The 16,351-nt window shown below is 37.4% G+C and overlaps 1 protein-coding gene across 1 annotated transcript; it reads right to left on the bottom strand.

The window, feature by feature from the left end:
• Positions 1 to 5,572: 5,572 nt before the first annotated feature.
• On the bottom strand, positions 5,573 to 12,469 carry dmbx1a (diencephalon/mesencephalon homeobox 1a). Its single transcript, XM_067454054.1, has 5 exons — positions 12,298 to 12,469; positions 8,490 to 8,656; positions 8,205 to 8,383; positions 7,709 to 8,108; positions 5,573 to 7,220 (listed from the first exon to the last, which is right to left on the bottom strand). The coding sequence occupies exons 2-5, from the start codon at positions 8,641 to 8,643 to the stop codon at positions 6,802 to 6,804; spliced, it is 1,152 nt and encodes a 383-aa protein (XP_067310155.1). The 5' UTR covers positions 8,644 to 8,656; positions 12,298 to 12,469; the 3' UTR covers positions 5,573 to 6,801.
• Positions 12,470 to 16,351: the final 3,882 nt, after the last annotated feature.

Here is a 16,351-nt window from a genome sequence, read left to right on the forward strand (position 1 = left end):
AATCGGGCGTAGATCTTTGTAATGACAGAAACATGTCGGGAATATCGTCCGGACGCAGAGGCCTTATAATGACGGAATCTCAGATGTCCGTAGGTGGGTGGAAGTCATAACGGCTTCCCATGGAAAAGGCAAACATGAGTGTTTTGTGAGGGGAAAAAAACAACTTATGATTCAATCACACACAGCTTCTTGCTGAAACTTTTGTGAAGTTTGCTTCAAAACTGCAGGGATCCTCACGAGGGTCATCATGCTCAACCTTTTGGTTTCATTATTTGTATGTGAGATTAATGCTCTGATGAATTACTGATGTACAGTTAAACTTAAAGTAATAAATATCAGTCCAGTATAGCCTTCTTAAATGGAACACAAGATATTTTTTTAAAATATTTGACAATTAAAGTAAATTGAGTTCAGTGTTGTTTTGGACTTGGTCACATATCTTCTGTTGTGCTCCACTGAAGAAACTAAGTCATTCAGGTTTTTAACAGTGTAAATGGTCATTCAAAATGAATAATCTTTGAGCAAACTAACACTTTAAATGACATGCATTCTCTCTGGATCTGTAAATGTCATCTTATGACAATAACTGGATCTCTGTCACCTTAAACCTCATATTATGCTAATAATTTTAAAGAGATATTTAGTTTCAAATGCCTCCAGTACTCACACCTACTGATGCAAGATGTCATGGATATCAGTAGATCTCTGTACTCCATGTTTGTTTAAATGTCCACAAGCTGTTAACACCGTATTCACATAAATGTAACGGCTGACCTTAGGCGCTTCAGTGATAAGGTATCTGATTGTTGTAGGTGGCGTGAAGGTCTGGCCTAAGGCGTATCCTACTGTGGGTGTCTGTGGTATGAGTCGCATATCTTAAGAGCCCAGCATGAGGCCTCGGCCTCAGCACTCACTCTTCAGACTGTGGATCAAGGGTGGACTGGCCTCAGGGGCTTTTCATGATGAGTCGGTTGACTTAGGGGCCAGATGTCGAAGCCAAATATTTGTATATATAATAATAACTTAATTATACAAATAATTCATTTGTATAATTGAATTACAAATATTTAAGGTTTAAATTTTAATCTTTAAACTTTAAAGATCCAGTAAAATAAGAATCTATTAATTAAAAAATGCAGCAGACATTTGTTTATAAAACATGCGTATGAAATGCACTGGTCAAAAGACAAAAAAATGTTTTAACGGTCTGTTCTGCTTTCTTAGGCTGCATTTATTTGATCAAAAATAAATTAAAAGCAGTGATATTGTGAATAACTAATTATTACTGTGATGTCAAAGCTGAATTTTCCACATCATTTATCTTCACATTATCCTTTATCTTTACATGAGAAATGACTATATGATGATTTGATGCTCAATACACTGTAAAAAATTTGTGGTGTTTTTTGTTGGTTTAACTTAAAAAAGTAAGTAACCTGGTTGCCTTAAAATTTTGATTTTATTGAAATTAAAAATTTGAGTTGATACAATGAAGGAAATTAGTTTAATAAATAGAAACTCAAAATATTTTTGTATCTGAACCACATAAAAAATGTGATAAATGATGAAAATAGCACAGTTTGGCATGTTTCACTGCGTCATCAGAAATAACACATAATTTCCCAATATGCTTACAAAATCTTTTAATAATCTTTTAATAAAGGTTGTCAAATCTCAAGAAATGTTCATTGTATTAACTCAAAATTTTAATTTCAATGAACTCAAAATTTTAAGGCAAGCACGTAACTTTTTTTCTAAATAATTTTTTACAGTGTACACATTTATTAATGTCATCATGTTGAAAACATTTGTGCTGCTTTTTTGAAAACACTATTTATGTTGTAAAAATACATTTGAGCAAGAGCTCAAAGGTGGCTGTAAAGATTTATAATGTTAAAAAAAGATTTCAAATAAATCCTGTTCGTTGCTTTTCACTTTCTATGCATCAAAGAGTCCTGTAAAATGCAGGCCATCATGGTTTACAAAAAATAAAATAAAATATTATGCAGTAAAAAGTAAGACCTTACAGCATCACGTCAACATTAACATTACATCTTAAATTCAGATAGTAGGCTAAATAGTTATTTTAAATGAATATTTTAAAGATATAATATGAATATTATATAATATTATAATAAAGATGAATATTAATTAGTCAACTCAGGACGCTTCTTTCAAAAACATTAAAAAAACAAAATTGCAGGCCTAATTATTTCGCTAGTGTTCGTTAACTGGTCCAGTCCAGTGTCCATATCTGCGGTGGATCCGTCATTACTGATGCGATGCAGCATTCAGATAATTTAAAATTCTGCTGAAGAAGCGTTCTACGAACCGTCCGTCCCATGATGCTTAGCGCGAATTACCACACTATACATCTTCCCGCTTAATCTACCATTAAGAAAATAAATCCTCGCAGGCAACGGCCGTTTCAATACATTATTTTTTTTGCCCGGGATTGTCTGCTTTCCTTAAGTCTCGCACAGTAGCGAAGTGTCTCGCCTAACTCTCAAGTGTCCGGTGGAGACTTAATCCATATGACTGTGTCCCGCATTCAAAGAGCGCTGAGCTTCCCTCCGCATGCCCACAATGCCACTCTCCCCGTCTGAAAGGTATGTGTAGTGTGGCATTGATGTGTAATTACGTGTGACTGAAACAGCGCTTTGGTGACAGGCTCTGGAGTGCTGCGGTTGGCTTGGGTGAGCTCTCCCCAGAAAAGAGGGGTTTTCTTTGCCCTTAAGAGGATTAAGTGGGGTTGTGATAACAGAGGGATAAAAAGGGGAGAATTGAATCAGAAAGAGAGCTGGGACCAAAGAGGCGACTTTTTGCAAGCGAGTTCAAACACCTGTTGTCATCGTCCCGTCATCAGCGCGTTCTCAGCTCCGTTACTCCCATAAAATTAAAATGAACAATTATTATTTTTATGGACTGAGTATTGCTATATTGATTTATTTAATGATTAAAAGGTGCACATCACTCTTTTTTTCATGTAGCTAGCATATACCTCGTGAACTTTAATCAAAATAGCTTGCAGTGGCATCTCTTCTCCGATGACGTGTTTACTGGCGCGAGGGCGGAACAACCTGTCACCCACGTGAGATCGCAGCAATAGCAAATCACAACCATCTAAACATCCAATCAGTTCCCAAGGACAAAATCAATTCCCGTCTTGTTTGACTCATATATCGGATATAGGCCTATATGAGAGCTTGTTCCGCCACAGAAGAAAAAAAAGAGAGGTAATTGCTTTAATGCTTTATATATATATATATATATATATATATATATATATATATATATATATATATATATATATATATATATATATAAAAGCAATTATATAAAGCTTTATATATATATAATATATATAAAGCTTTATATAATTGCTTATATAATTGCTTTTTAATTGCTTTATATATGTGTGTGTGTGTGTGTGTGTGTGTGTGTGTGTGTGTGTGTGTGTGTGTGTGTGTGTGTGTGTGTGTGTGTGTGTGTGTGTGTGTGACTTTATAGCACAATTCTGAGATGTAATGTTGCAATTGCAATAAAAAGTCTGAATTGTGAGTTTTACACGCACACTATATATAGGCATATATATATATATATATATATATATATATATATATATATATATATATAGAGAGAGAGAGACTAATATATATATATATATATATATATATAATATAGTGTGTTTGTGTGTGCTATAAAGTCAGGATTGCTTTATAAAATATAAAGTCGCAATTGCAAGCAAAAACTTCAGAAATTCGAGTTTATATCTTAAAATTCTGACTTTATAACATGCAAAGTGAGAAAAATTTGCAATTATCTTTTAAAATGTTTTATTCTGAGGCGGAAATAAGCTTTTATAAATATATCAGAATAAGGATGAAAGGACAGTTGCAATTTCATGTCGACTTTAAATATTTTGGTCAAACTTTAGATCAGGGTCCAATTCTCACTATTAACTAGCTACAACTTGCATTTTATGTGACTGCGTATTAATAATAAGTTCAGCTGTTCAGTTTAGGTATTGAGTAGGATTAAGGGATGTAGAATATGGTCATGCAGAATAAGGCATTAATATGTGCTTTATAAGTAGTAATAAATAGCCAATATCATTGCATAAGCAACTAGTTAAAAGTGAGAATTGGACCCTAAACTAAAGTGTATTTTAACACATTCATTTAAGTTCAGGTTTAACATGCATTAGTAGTTGGGATGTTTCGTTTTCCCGCTAATTTCTGAGTGAGCCGTATTGGTTTCCAGGAGTTCTTTGATGTGTATCTGAACAATGTGCTGTTAGAGAGATTTACCTCAGCTGACAGCTTGGAGAGTATGTGGCAAAATTGCAGTGCCAGCGGGCTAAAAGAATGCTGAGAACAGGATTAGGATCATATTCTGGCAGTGCCTGTCACTTCCTCAATGGGCTGGGGTTCCTTATGGTGGCAGCTTTCATTCTCCATGCAGCTAAAACCAAAAAGGAGAGCATGAGGGAAAAAAGTTCTGATTGAATGGTACACTGTGATTTTTGTGCTAGGCTTTCTCGGGGTCCATTTTGTGCTTGTGCGTCTCTGTAAAGGACTGTCTGACAGTGGCACCTGATTAAACACCAAGGTGAATTTAGAAACTGCTTAATAATTGAATTTGGATGCTGCAGAGCTTAGCAGTAACTATTTGTTTTGGTACTGTGACGTTTCAGTTAATCATTTAAATAGCTGCGCATATAACAGGCTTCGTTTCCAAGCATGCAATTTAATGCCGGTGTCTTAAATCATACTTCACGATTAACAGAAAATGCTTGCTGGTCTCATTACATGAGTTAGTAAAGAGAACTTGACCTTCTTGTCACATAATCTGTGTCAAACCCCTGGAGGCGGTTTGTTTTTGCTCTCGAAAGTAGAAAATAGCGATGCTATGTATTTACACTGTTGACTTGCTCGGACGTTTAACTGACAATTTGTTTGCTGTTTGCATGTTGGTGTTCATTTAAAACAAAAATAATGAATCATTCCGCCCTCCCATGTGTGTTTTGATCTACTCAAAAGGTTGAATGTTAGAACGCATTACAATCAGCTGTATTTAAATATGGCATAGGCACTTTAAAATGCAGTTAGCAGCCCCATCAAGGGCACTGAGAACATGGTGGCGGTGGCATCAAGCCTCTGGTAAAATGCACACCGAGGGGGAGACCCTCTTTATGTGAGCAAAGGGCTTATGCATTTTGACAAACCACACTGTTTAAGATATAATAGCGGCATAATCACGGCCTCAGGCTGTCATTCTTCAGCATAATGGCCTGCTTATTCATCTGGGATGGCTTATGTCCCCACAACGATTTTATTTCCCAAGATTACCTTGTTTTCTTGCTCTCCTCACTCTCATTTTCTTGTTTTCTGCCATCCTACCTTTTACTATCACCTTATTTCTAAAAAGAAATAATCCTTACAAAATAATTGAAAGCTTTCAAATAAATATAGCAGTTTAGCACCAGTCACAGTCTAATTTAGATTTTGCATGTGGTATTTTGAGAATAATGAAGAGAAAATAAATATACAGTATTTATAAAGATGTCCAAGCAATGTTTTATTGAAGTTTTATTTTACAAGTTTTAAATCTACAATTGACATAGGGAAAGATGTGTATACTTCTGGAACACTCTCCACCAATATAGGCTACAAATTCACCACTTTGTGTGATGTGAGTGACTGTATATTGATGTCCACAGTGACAATGAAAGAGTTACATAGACGACCAGACTGTATAGGTTAAATAATCTGGGGGAGACGCAGACGGGCTGTGCGACCGGCCCAGTACAATCTTACAAAGGGACAGCTACCAGAATCATCACAGGTTTAAAATCTTCTCAGTCTAAAACATAGAACTTTTACATTTGCCTTACCAGTAAACATTTATAGATAAAGACTTTGTATTTTACATATTAAAATACTTTACAAACACGATGAGAGCTCAGCACTGAAAAGGAAAGAATGAGCAGAGAAGGGGGGTAAGCTGCCGTATGGAAGTGCTTTGCTTTCCACTGGAGAACTTCTGTTCTGGACTGTCTGGCATTCAACCACTATTCAGCATTGTTTCCAGTTGCAACATTTATATGCACGTGAGCACTAGTTTGCTTGAGAGTATTTTCCCTTTGATTGTTAATATGGCAATCTCCAATGATATGCATGGTCTATAATTGCATTTCTTCCTCTGCCCGAGGCTACATGTAATTAAAAGCTTTGCATATGTAGTCAATGAAATCATTTCCTCATTACCTCAACCATCCTCAATTTACCGTGGTTTAATCCTGACCATTAAACAGGTTAGATTTAATTAATCTATTTAGTTGTGCAAGATTTACATTTACAAGGTAATTTGTGTGATGTGTAATTTGAGAACCACGATAATTAAATTAAAAGAAAGTTATTTTCCGATTCTGGTATAGAGTGCATGCAGCTGGCTGAGGTCCTCTCCAAAAAGTGCTTATATCAAACATCTACGCTCATCCAAAACATATAAATAACACTAAATCTAATCCAGGGCCTGTCTGACTTTTTAAGCAAAATTGACAAATGTAAATTTCATTTCACCGCCTGCCTCAAGATAACAAGCCCTCTAATATTTGCAAATGAGTCAGAGATGTAATTTGCCTCTACTGAAAGCAACTTTAGTATTCAGGAGAACCTCAAGACAAACTTTTTTTATTTTTTTTATTTCCAAGGATTTACTCTAACTTGAGAAGTCCAGGGGGCATGTTGTTAGTGGTAGAGAGATGTTCCCTTGCTCAGGTAGTTTTCAGATTCCTGCTTAGTTGGGCAGCGTGTCCAGGCCCAGTGACGCCGCGTGCTGCTTGGCCCGCAAGCGTAGGTTCTCAATGCTGGTGGTCTTGCTGTTGTGGCTAGGAAGGCCTCCAGAGGCCTGCAGCAGAGGGCTGTTCCAAACCTGTTGCGCGTGGTGGGACAGAGACTGATAGTAGGACTGGCATGGGAGGGAGCCCAGGGGCGCTGGCATGTTGACGTTCATGCCCAGGTACGGTATAGACGATGGGGTAGCCATGTCGAAAGACGGATAGTGAACCAGGTTGTTAGTGGCGGCCATGTGCTGGCGAAACTGCTCCTGCAGACGGAAGAGGCTGAGCGGAGACGAGGAGTACGAGTGACTCTGAGAGATCCCGCTGGTCACCCCGCTAGAGGAAGATGAGATGGCCGGGGAACCAAGAGGAGAGTCTAAAGACAAAAAGTTTGATTGTCAAGATTTAGATAGGAACCATAATGTTAAAATGCCATTCTGGTATTTGTATGCATCCTTTTATACTCTTAAAAATAAAGGTTCCAAAAGAGAGTTTTCACAGTGATGCCATTTTGGGTTCCCCAATGAGCCCTTCTGTAAAAGAACCATTTTTTTCTTAGATTGTAAAAGAACATTTGAAGAATCTAAAGAGCCTTTTGTGCCATGGAAAGGTTCTTCATGGAACCATCAATACCAAAGAATTATTGGGCTTTTTTGCCTTACATTAGATAGTTGGAGGACAAACATGAAATCCTGGCAGAGGAGAGAGGAGAATTGGATTCCTGGAATCGAGTCGGGACTCGAACTCGGGTGCCCTAAGTGCAACAGCACTGTGGAGCACTTGCCTACACAGCTATGGCTCCAACAAGAACCTTTATTTTTAACAGTGAAATGAAATTCAAGGAGCAATATAGTAAATACATACCTGGTTTGGGGCTGAGACGTTTGCAAAGAGGGGAAAGGCTTCCAGGTGCTGGTTCTTTCTCAACTTTCAGATCTTCTCTGTGCTGCTTTATCTCCTCCTCTTTGTCGGTTGCATTGTCCTCTGTGGCCGACTCGCTGCCTGACTGCTCTGCCGATGTCACGTTAAGCTCAACACTAAGTTCTGATGCCAGTGCATGGGGAGCTGCCTCTGCTTCCATGGAGGAGGAAGAAGAGGATGACGAAGGTGGCTGGTTCTCAAGAGTTAAATTGGAGGGGGTGTCATCTTTATCGCTTGTTCCTAGGGCTCCATCTGTTGAGACGTCTTTCTGCTTCTGCAGTTGCTCTTTCTGGAGGCTTCGCTGCTTCTTACGAAACTTTGCACGGCGGTTCTTGAACCATACCTGATGACCAAAAGGCATTTTTATAGAAACATGATGAATATATTTAAAAGGTGCAATATATTTAAAAAATGTTTAAAGGTGGAATTCATTTCTTACCTGCACGCGTGCCTCAGGTAGGTTGGTGCACATGGCCAGGCGCTCCCGCATCACAACATCAGGATAGTGCGTTTTCTGGAAAGTCTTCTCCAAAGCCTCCAGCTGCTGGGCCGTAAAAGCGGTGCGACTGCGGCGTTGTTTGCGATGTTGAGAGCCGTAGCGAGCCTCGAGTATGATATCTTGAAATGTACAGCCGTTGGAAGAGAAAAGACACGGCATATTTAATTCATTGTACAATCACAATACATTTGTCTGTTAAAAGGGAGAGGGAGAGAACGCACTTACCAGCCAGTCTCTCCGCGAGGGTGAGCGCGTGAACGGACGGCCGGTAATCAGGCGCGTGCTGCGCTTGTTGCGCCGCCTGTTGATGCAGGTTGTACATGGCGCTCAACGAGTTCATGGCGTGGAGAGAGTATCCGTTTACTCCGTAGTGTTGCATGATTCAACAATACCTGAAAAAGAGCAGGATCGCGAGTGTTTTAACAACGAGCGCTTTTACCATTTTTTAAAACATATTTTAACATTCTATGGTGATCTAATCTCCCATAGGCCTATTTGAGGCCTGACATTAAGCAAGTCAAAATAAAAGCTTTGGGATCTCAAAAGTAAGTTTTGAGACCATACATTTGAACAACGTTTTCAAACAGTTTAGTAATCACAAAAGTTAAGATTCAGAGTTGGAATAGAAGTCAGAAGAAATGCTATCGATAACCATATCGTAACCATGGCAACGTTATCTAGAGCGCATTTTCAATATGCTATAGCCTTCCTACATGGATAAAATATTCCATCATGCCATTATGATATATTTCCTAAACATATAAGCATAAATGTTTTTATTTGATTTGATTAAGCCTAATAAATAACTGACAATAACTTTGTCAATTGATATAGTTCTAACTGATATTTTAGAGCCAATATTTGCAGCACTTTGGTGTCATAATTGCGGCTATAAAATGAATGACATAATTTTTCTTAATGCCTTATAATATTTAGAAAATAATTCGCATACATGATCTGCCTTTATAAGATACTTAAAGCTATTTATTTCTCCTCAGCATTAGCTACATGATAGTAAATTATCATGCATTCATTATTATTAGCTACCGCATTTATTAGGCTAAAATAAATATTTTAATTAACATTTTGCTTATTATATTTTTATGTACGGTACGCGTAGTGATATTTAGGCTATAATCAATCAATAGGTTGTCAGTCTTCTAGTGAGAGTGTCAAGTAGCGCTTTCGGAAATCCGCTTATAGGAGCGGAACTGTGTTCATTAATATCCAATTATTGTTTTGTCCAATCCATTAGTCATACACAAGGAATTAATTGGTGCAATTATCACGTGTTTACCTAATGAACTCCGACTTATGCTTACTAGATTAGATATATAATTTCAGAGGGAAATTACCGTAGCAAATCCTTTAAAAACAGTTGTCAGTGAATCATTGATTGATTTCAGTGAGATCTACTTAAGCAATGAACGAATGTTTCGATAAAGAAGTAATTATACCAGTTTTTGTAATCGGAAATGAATGTTATCTGTGCTACTTATAATGCTTGGAAAGCTTATATTTTGATTGCAGTATTAACAATTTACTGAGGCATTCCCAAATGTTATCCACGAGTCCATGTTTCTCCATTCATTTTTCACAGCCGGTTTAAGACTTTCATGGATAAAATGAAAGGCTCCAGGACACGATTAGATATGTATTAGTATAGAGTTGGTTGACAGGCACGAATATCTCCAAGGCCAATGCAGTGCGAATTATTAAGGGTATATGCTCCCGCACATGCCGGGTGTCCAGGGACTTCTTACAGCCTCGAGTTTTAAACTAAATTGTATTTCCAACCAGCATTTAAATTGCGTATTATTTACTTCAATTTTAGATTAAATGCATGAAACTAAATGTCTAAAACAAGTATAATTTATCTAAATCATATTACATTAAAATCTCTGACAATTCTATGTTGATTGGTGATGAATTATTTAAGAAAAAACAATGAGTTGAAAACTCATTGCAAGTGTTTTATGTGATATTTTGATATAAACAATACGATCAATTTTGCTGACTTTCTTAGAAAACGAAATATTTATTTTTTGCCGAACAATACGATAAATTACAATGCATTTCATTGCTTGGTAGCCTACATTATTTAAATCAACCGATTTCTATTCGTTCCTCAGTTATTGTTCATATTTTAACTAGAATAATAATAATGAAATTGCCATTATTATACCACCTATTATTGCTGCTATTATTATTATTATTTTTCTGAATGTGTTTTGGTTTAAGTAAAATGATTTGAAATAATTTATTTAATAAATGCATGGCTTTTTTGTGCAGTTAACAAGCCACTGACGTTCTATGCATTCAGACAGAACTTACTGAAGCAAGTTTGTTTGGAAGATAAGTTTAAAGGTTTGTATTTGCTCTCTTTCCGTCTTTATCCGTTTTAGGCCACCAAACCGCATTGTACCCTCCTCAGCGTGGAAGCTTAGGACAGTGTGTGTGCCCATTCCCAGACTATTAAGTCAGTGCAACGTCTGATGAATGTGATCAGAGGGCAAGAGGGAATAGTTTAATTCGCTTGGACAGAAGGTGCTTTGCTAAACATTTACTTTTCTCCCCCAAGTATTTGAACTGAATGGGGTCCGTTTCTCTCCCTCCCTTCTCTCGCGGCCCCTTATCCCATCGCCCCGGGGCCACGTTTTGGCTGAGATGTATGGCTTCTCTGCGGGTAAAATATGCATGTTGATCCCCATTTGGGTCCCCGTCTAATGGAAGTGCAAATAGGTTTCGACTGTGGAGACCTCCATTTATCATCACCGCTGACACGGACGGACGTACAGTGTGGCTTGTGTGTGTGTGCGTGGCTTCAAGAATGCTCGCGTGTGCTCATGTCTAAAGAGATGTGTAGGCTATAGGCCTATATCAACTTCTGTGTTTTACTTTTCCTAGTTTATTGACATTCAAATTTCCAGCTTACATTTAACTCAACACATCACTGTAAACAATCAATAAATACACAATACACAGATTTTAAAAATAGCCTAGCTAGTAATAGCCTAACATTTGACCAGTGATCAATGCAATAGTGATTTAGTGCGACCGAATAATAGGCTACTAGGGCTGATAATGTATAATTTAACGTTCACTTTTGCGAATTATTCGTTCAAGCGTATGACTACTTGCTAAACGTCAAAATTTCGCCACAGGCCAACTGATATTTAGCACAAAGGGCTTCTTATTTGAATACCGTGTCTCGCTGCTATTGTGCTCTGTTCATCCGCCTGTTACTGCTGCGGGCAGTGTGACACTCCATGCTTCGATTATTAAAACCTCATTATGCAAATTGGCATGTACAGTGCAACTTTTTGATCCGACTAAATTAGGAAAAATGTTAACGTTAAAACCCCATTTGACCCGGGGGGACTATTTATCGCGTCTCGCATGACATTTTATATTGTCACTCATATTTTTGTATCCCTCACTGTCAAAGGCCTCCAACATATAGTCAAAGTATAGAGGGTTTTCCTACTCACTTTCAAAGTTGACCTGCCCCCTCCTCAAATGTATTTTAACCGAGTTTAATAATTGCGAATAAAGAAAAAGAAATGCTTTTTCATACTCTTGCGTTTTGGCACTACTGTAAAATCAAGTAAGTTAAAGAAATCTTAAGCCAGACCGCTGTTTGAAGGGTTTTACACTAAGCTATTTTTTTCTTTATTTTTGAGTGCATCATGTTTTGTCTCTTTCACACAGACGATTTTTTTTCTAAATTATTATTATTATTAGTCTATTATTATTATCATTCATTATTATTTTGATCTGAATTAGCTACAGCTATGTATCTCAGAAAATACTGAATAAGTTATTGTAATGCCCCAATTTTAAATGAATATAGGCTTATTTGAAGAGTAAAGAAAAGTTGAGGAACTGCCAGCTTGAATGAGCTATTTAAGTTATTTCAGACAGCCTATTAGCCTATAAATGACAAATTAAAATCTTTCTGTTTTTGTTTTTATTTTATTAGGCTAGTTCATGGCGTAATTATTTACAATTGCATAAACGATTAGTCTCTTACCTCAGTCTTGTCCTTTATCCAGTGTCTTACAGTGTCACTCGATATGTTGTTGCTTGTAGCTCGGAGTATTTCCCAGATGTCCTTATCGCGTTTCTCAAAGTCTAAGAGCCCATTCAAATGTATCCGCTAAGTATCAAGCGCCTCCAAATCGTTCCCTGCGCGCTCTTCTCAACACATTGCGTCCATCTATTGACACGAGCTTTGAGGAGGGATTTTAAAGAGCTCGGCGTAACATCAGCGAGGCATGCTACTGGTCCTTGAAGCTGTCAATCAAAGCTCGACGGAATTTTTCTGGCTGCTTGCGGACTCCGAGCCAATTGACCCTTTACTTAGGAGTCTTAAATCACGTACTTGAAAGCACTAATGTCCATTCATAAACTCGTTTGCATATAAACAATGATATGCTATATATATATATATATGTCAAAATAAACAGAAAATATTGACACCGATGGAATAAGAGTTTAAAGCAGGAACAGAAAGAAACGCGCTTATATCGCGCAGTTTGATTACTTGTCCTAAATTTTGTTTAGTAGGCCTAATTTTAATGGGGGTTTAGGGGGTAAACAAATTAGCATTTTTTCAATATTTTACATGGGGACATGGATTTTTTTTTTTTTTTTGCTTGATTTTAGGATTTATCCTGGATTTATCATTTATTAACGTTATGCAAGGGTATTTTCTCGGAATAACAGCAGATCTTGACTATACTGAAGTCAGTTTTGCCAAACTTAGTAAATACCAATGCTTTCTCATATTGTTCTCACGCATTGACTACTTTTTGAACATAGGAATATTTCTATAAAGGTCACGGTCCCAAGACTTTTTTTTTTAAGACAAACGAATATCTCATGCATTGGTTTTGTTTGCTTTTGGGCTTTGTCATGCCACTGCAGGAGAGACTGAAGGGACTTTAGAGATCTCTAATAGATGCCAGGCTACTGCCTTCACAATCTCTCCCGGCCTTGAAGGATTTGGGTGAGGATAAGGGGAGACAAGACGCTATTTCAGCCTCCAAAAAACCTCTGTCTTGAAATGACTGCCGGTAAGAGGATTAAAACAATAATGCCCTTCTCTTCTTGAAGGGTTTTTAGAAAAGATTTCTTCTCCCGGAGCAAAACCGTTTAGGTTGGAATTAAGGGCAGCGCAAAGTAGCCTTTTAATGTAAAGCTTGCATAATTTGTTAAAGATGCTCGCAGAAAGCGGGCCAGGGTGAAAATCCCTAACTGAATTTTATCTCTGACCATAGTTTTCATCTAGAGGAATTTGAAATGAGTGGAAATTGAATGGAACTGAATAGCTGGTCTCTTTTTAAACATATTTGTCGTTTAAAATAATATGGGTGTTGTCGACTGTAACTGGTTCTGCAACGTTTCATGCTAAACGCATGGTTCACAATCTAAATAATTTCCCTGTTTAATTTAATATTTATTAAAAGCAGCAAGAAATCGTGTGCTAAAATCACTTCATTCTGTAATATAGCCTAATATTAGTTGTTCGTATCTAGCCTAATTGATTTCTTAGTCAAACATAATATATTAAAATATAGTAGGCTAGCCTAATATTCTTCCCGATGTGCTTTTTTGTATATTTTAAATACGCAAGAAAAGACAACATGGAAATAAATGACAATAGGCTGATTAGCTTAATAATGTACAAATAAGTATTTCACTCGTTAGAAATGACAAGCATAATAAAAAAAAGGAAAAAAATCTAAATTGATACGATTTTAATGCTTAGGCTGTTGAAACCGAATAGCCTACCATATTTTAAATATGCTCTTAAAAGTTAGGCTGTTTTAGTGCCATTATCAAGGACGCTTCACTCTAATTATTAGCCTATTATTAATAGGTAGCCTACACTATATAAAGCCTATATTTTTACTTTTACCTTTCTGGAACCAAACCTGTGTCCTTTCCCATCATTTCTCCCCACTTGGTTTTTTATGCTCTGAGAAAGAAAGAGGATTAACTTGTGAACCGATGGAAATAAGAACTTTAACGGGAGGTAAATCTGGGCAATGTCTCTTTGTGAGAAGCGTTTCTAAAGCAATTAAAGTGAGAAAGAATTCCTCTCAGCGCCTCTTCTTTAAATCTGCTTAAACGAGGACTACTGTCCAGCACATCTGAGGGCTTTAAATTCCTTCCATTTAAAGTGTCACAGAGAGAAACCCACCTTTAGAGCTGCAAAAGAAGCCCTCGGTCCAGTTTTACTCCAAGTCATTTTTTTATTTTGCTGCCCTCTCGTGTGTCTTCACGTTTCTATTGCGGTGCTGGATATAGCAATTTATTACAACAGCATCATGTACGATACTGCGATTATACGTGGAATCTGCCATTAAATTTATTCTACACCTAACCGACGAGGATCATTTTATTTCGAGCGAATCCGGCTGCTTTTCACGAAACGAGGGACGCTATCTTATAAACGAGTCGATCATGTCGCTGGCTTTTATTTAAACTTATGAATTTACCACTGTCCCGTAACTTTAGCAGGAAATAATGAAATAAATGCATTTGGTGTCAAAGCGCGAGATGGTTGTTATTAGCTAATTAATAGAGCTAATGATGTTTCTGCAACTTCATGAATACATTACGTTTGCAATCCACAAAGCTGTAGCCTCTCAGGCTCAATCCAAGGGTATTTCAGCATCTGTTCTTCCCAGAGCAATTAATCATTTTGATGTATGGTTTAAAATCGACTGCTTCCAGGAGACCTTTTTGACAAGAATAACAAAGCAATTTGCCAGGAGCCATCTCTTAGACACGTTATTAGCAGCACCTTCGTCTCAAAACCGGTTTCCCCCCCCGTTTGCTAAATTAGATACCTGTATTAAAGGGGCAGTGCTACTTTTTAATTTATTTTGATTTCTCCACTGATACCTCTGGAAATCGCATCATTCGTGACAAGATCCCAGGATCTTCTTAACAAATCCCCATGCTAAAAGTTTTTGACCTGTCAGTTCTGTCAGAAGCTGTGCCCCTCTTATTCTCTCTCTTCACCGTCTCTTTACTGTCTTCAGTCTCTCTTCCCCGTTGTATTTCTTCAATCTCTCTCTCTCTCTCTCTCTCTCTCTCTCTCTCTCTCTCTCTCTCTCTCTCTCTCTCTCTCTCTCTCTCTCTCTCTCTCTCTCTCTCTCTCTCCGTCTTACTCACTTTGGCCCGGATCCCCAGCACAAGGGGCCCCATTGTATAGTCCTAATCCAGAAGCAACACAGCTTTAGCGACATGGAGGGATAAAAGGCCCATCAAGCCCACAACTTTATGGGGGCAAATCTCTACCTAATCCCTCGCTTTATCTAAACAAAAGCCCCTCTCTCCTAATCCACCTTCACTGCAAAAATAAAAAGAAAAGGAAAAAACAAGAGGCGCTAAAAAAATCTCAGGCTTGAGTTGAACTGTGAGTTAAGAACCAGGAGTCATTTTACTAAAGAAACTAACCGCTTCTGACAAGCTTCTGCTACTGACATAAGTAAAAATGAAGCCCATGGACACAGCATTGAGATAAACGGATGAATAACCAAAGGTAAAGAGAAGTTTTCATACAAGTTCCTACACACAGCCAGTGTTCGCTTATTCTAATGAGAAAGCAGATTACAATCATTTTTCAATTATTTTTATGACAAATTTTTCAGTCAGTCATTCAATCAATAAAGGTTAATGGTCAAGTCCTCATGTCTTTGACATATATGTCCATTTATTATTATGAAATTATCTCATTTAAATGAATATTTTCCCATGCTATTGTAATCGTATAGTGTTGCAAATGCTTTTCATAATTAATAAGGTGCTTTGATTATTTCAATAGACTGGACTCAGATGAGATCATTATCCTCAGTATGGGTGCTGTTGGCTATAATTGGGTAATTAAGGGGATAAAGTGGCTGCTCTTCCTCTTTAGTGCTTTGATGACTATTGAGTGAAAGAAGCAGCTTCTAATAAAACACAATGAACAGCAACCTGCATGAATTATTGGCCACTCATTTATAACGTCTGTCTACCTTCAGGAATGTTTATATAGCTGTAGAAAACCTGTAGAGCTAGAAGACACTTTT

Source organism: Pseudorasbora parva, chromosome 9, assembly GCF_024679245.1.
Source record: "Pseudorasbora parva isolate DD20220531a chromosome 9, ASM2467924v1, whole genome shotgun sequence".
NCBI classification, from domain to species: Eukaryota; Metazoa; Chordata; class Actinopteri; order Cypriniformes; family Gobionidae; genus Pseudorasbora; species Pseudorasbora parva.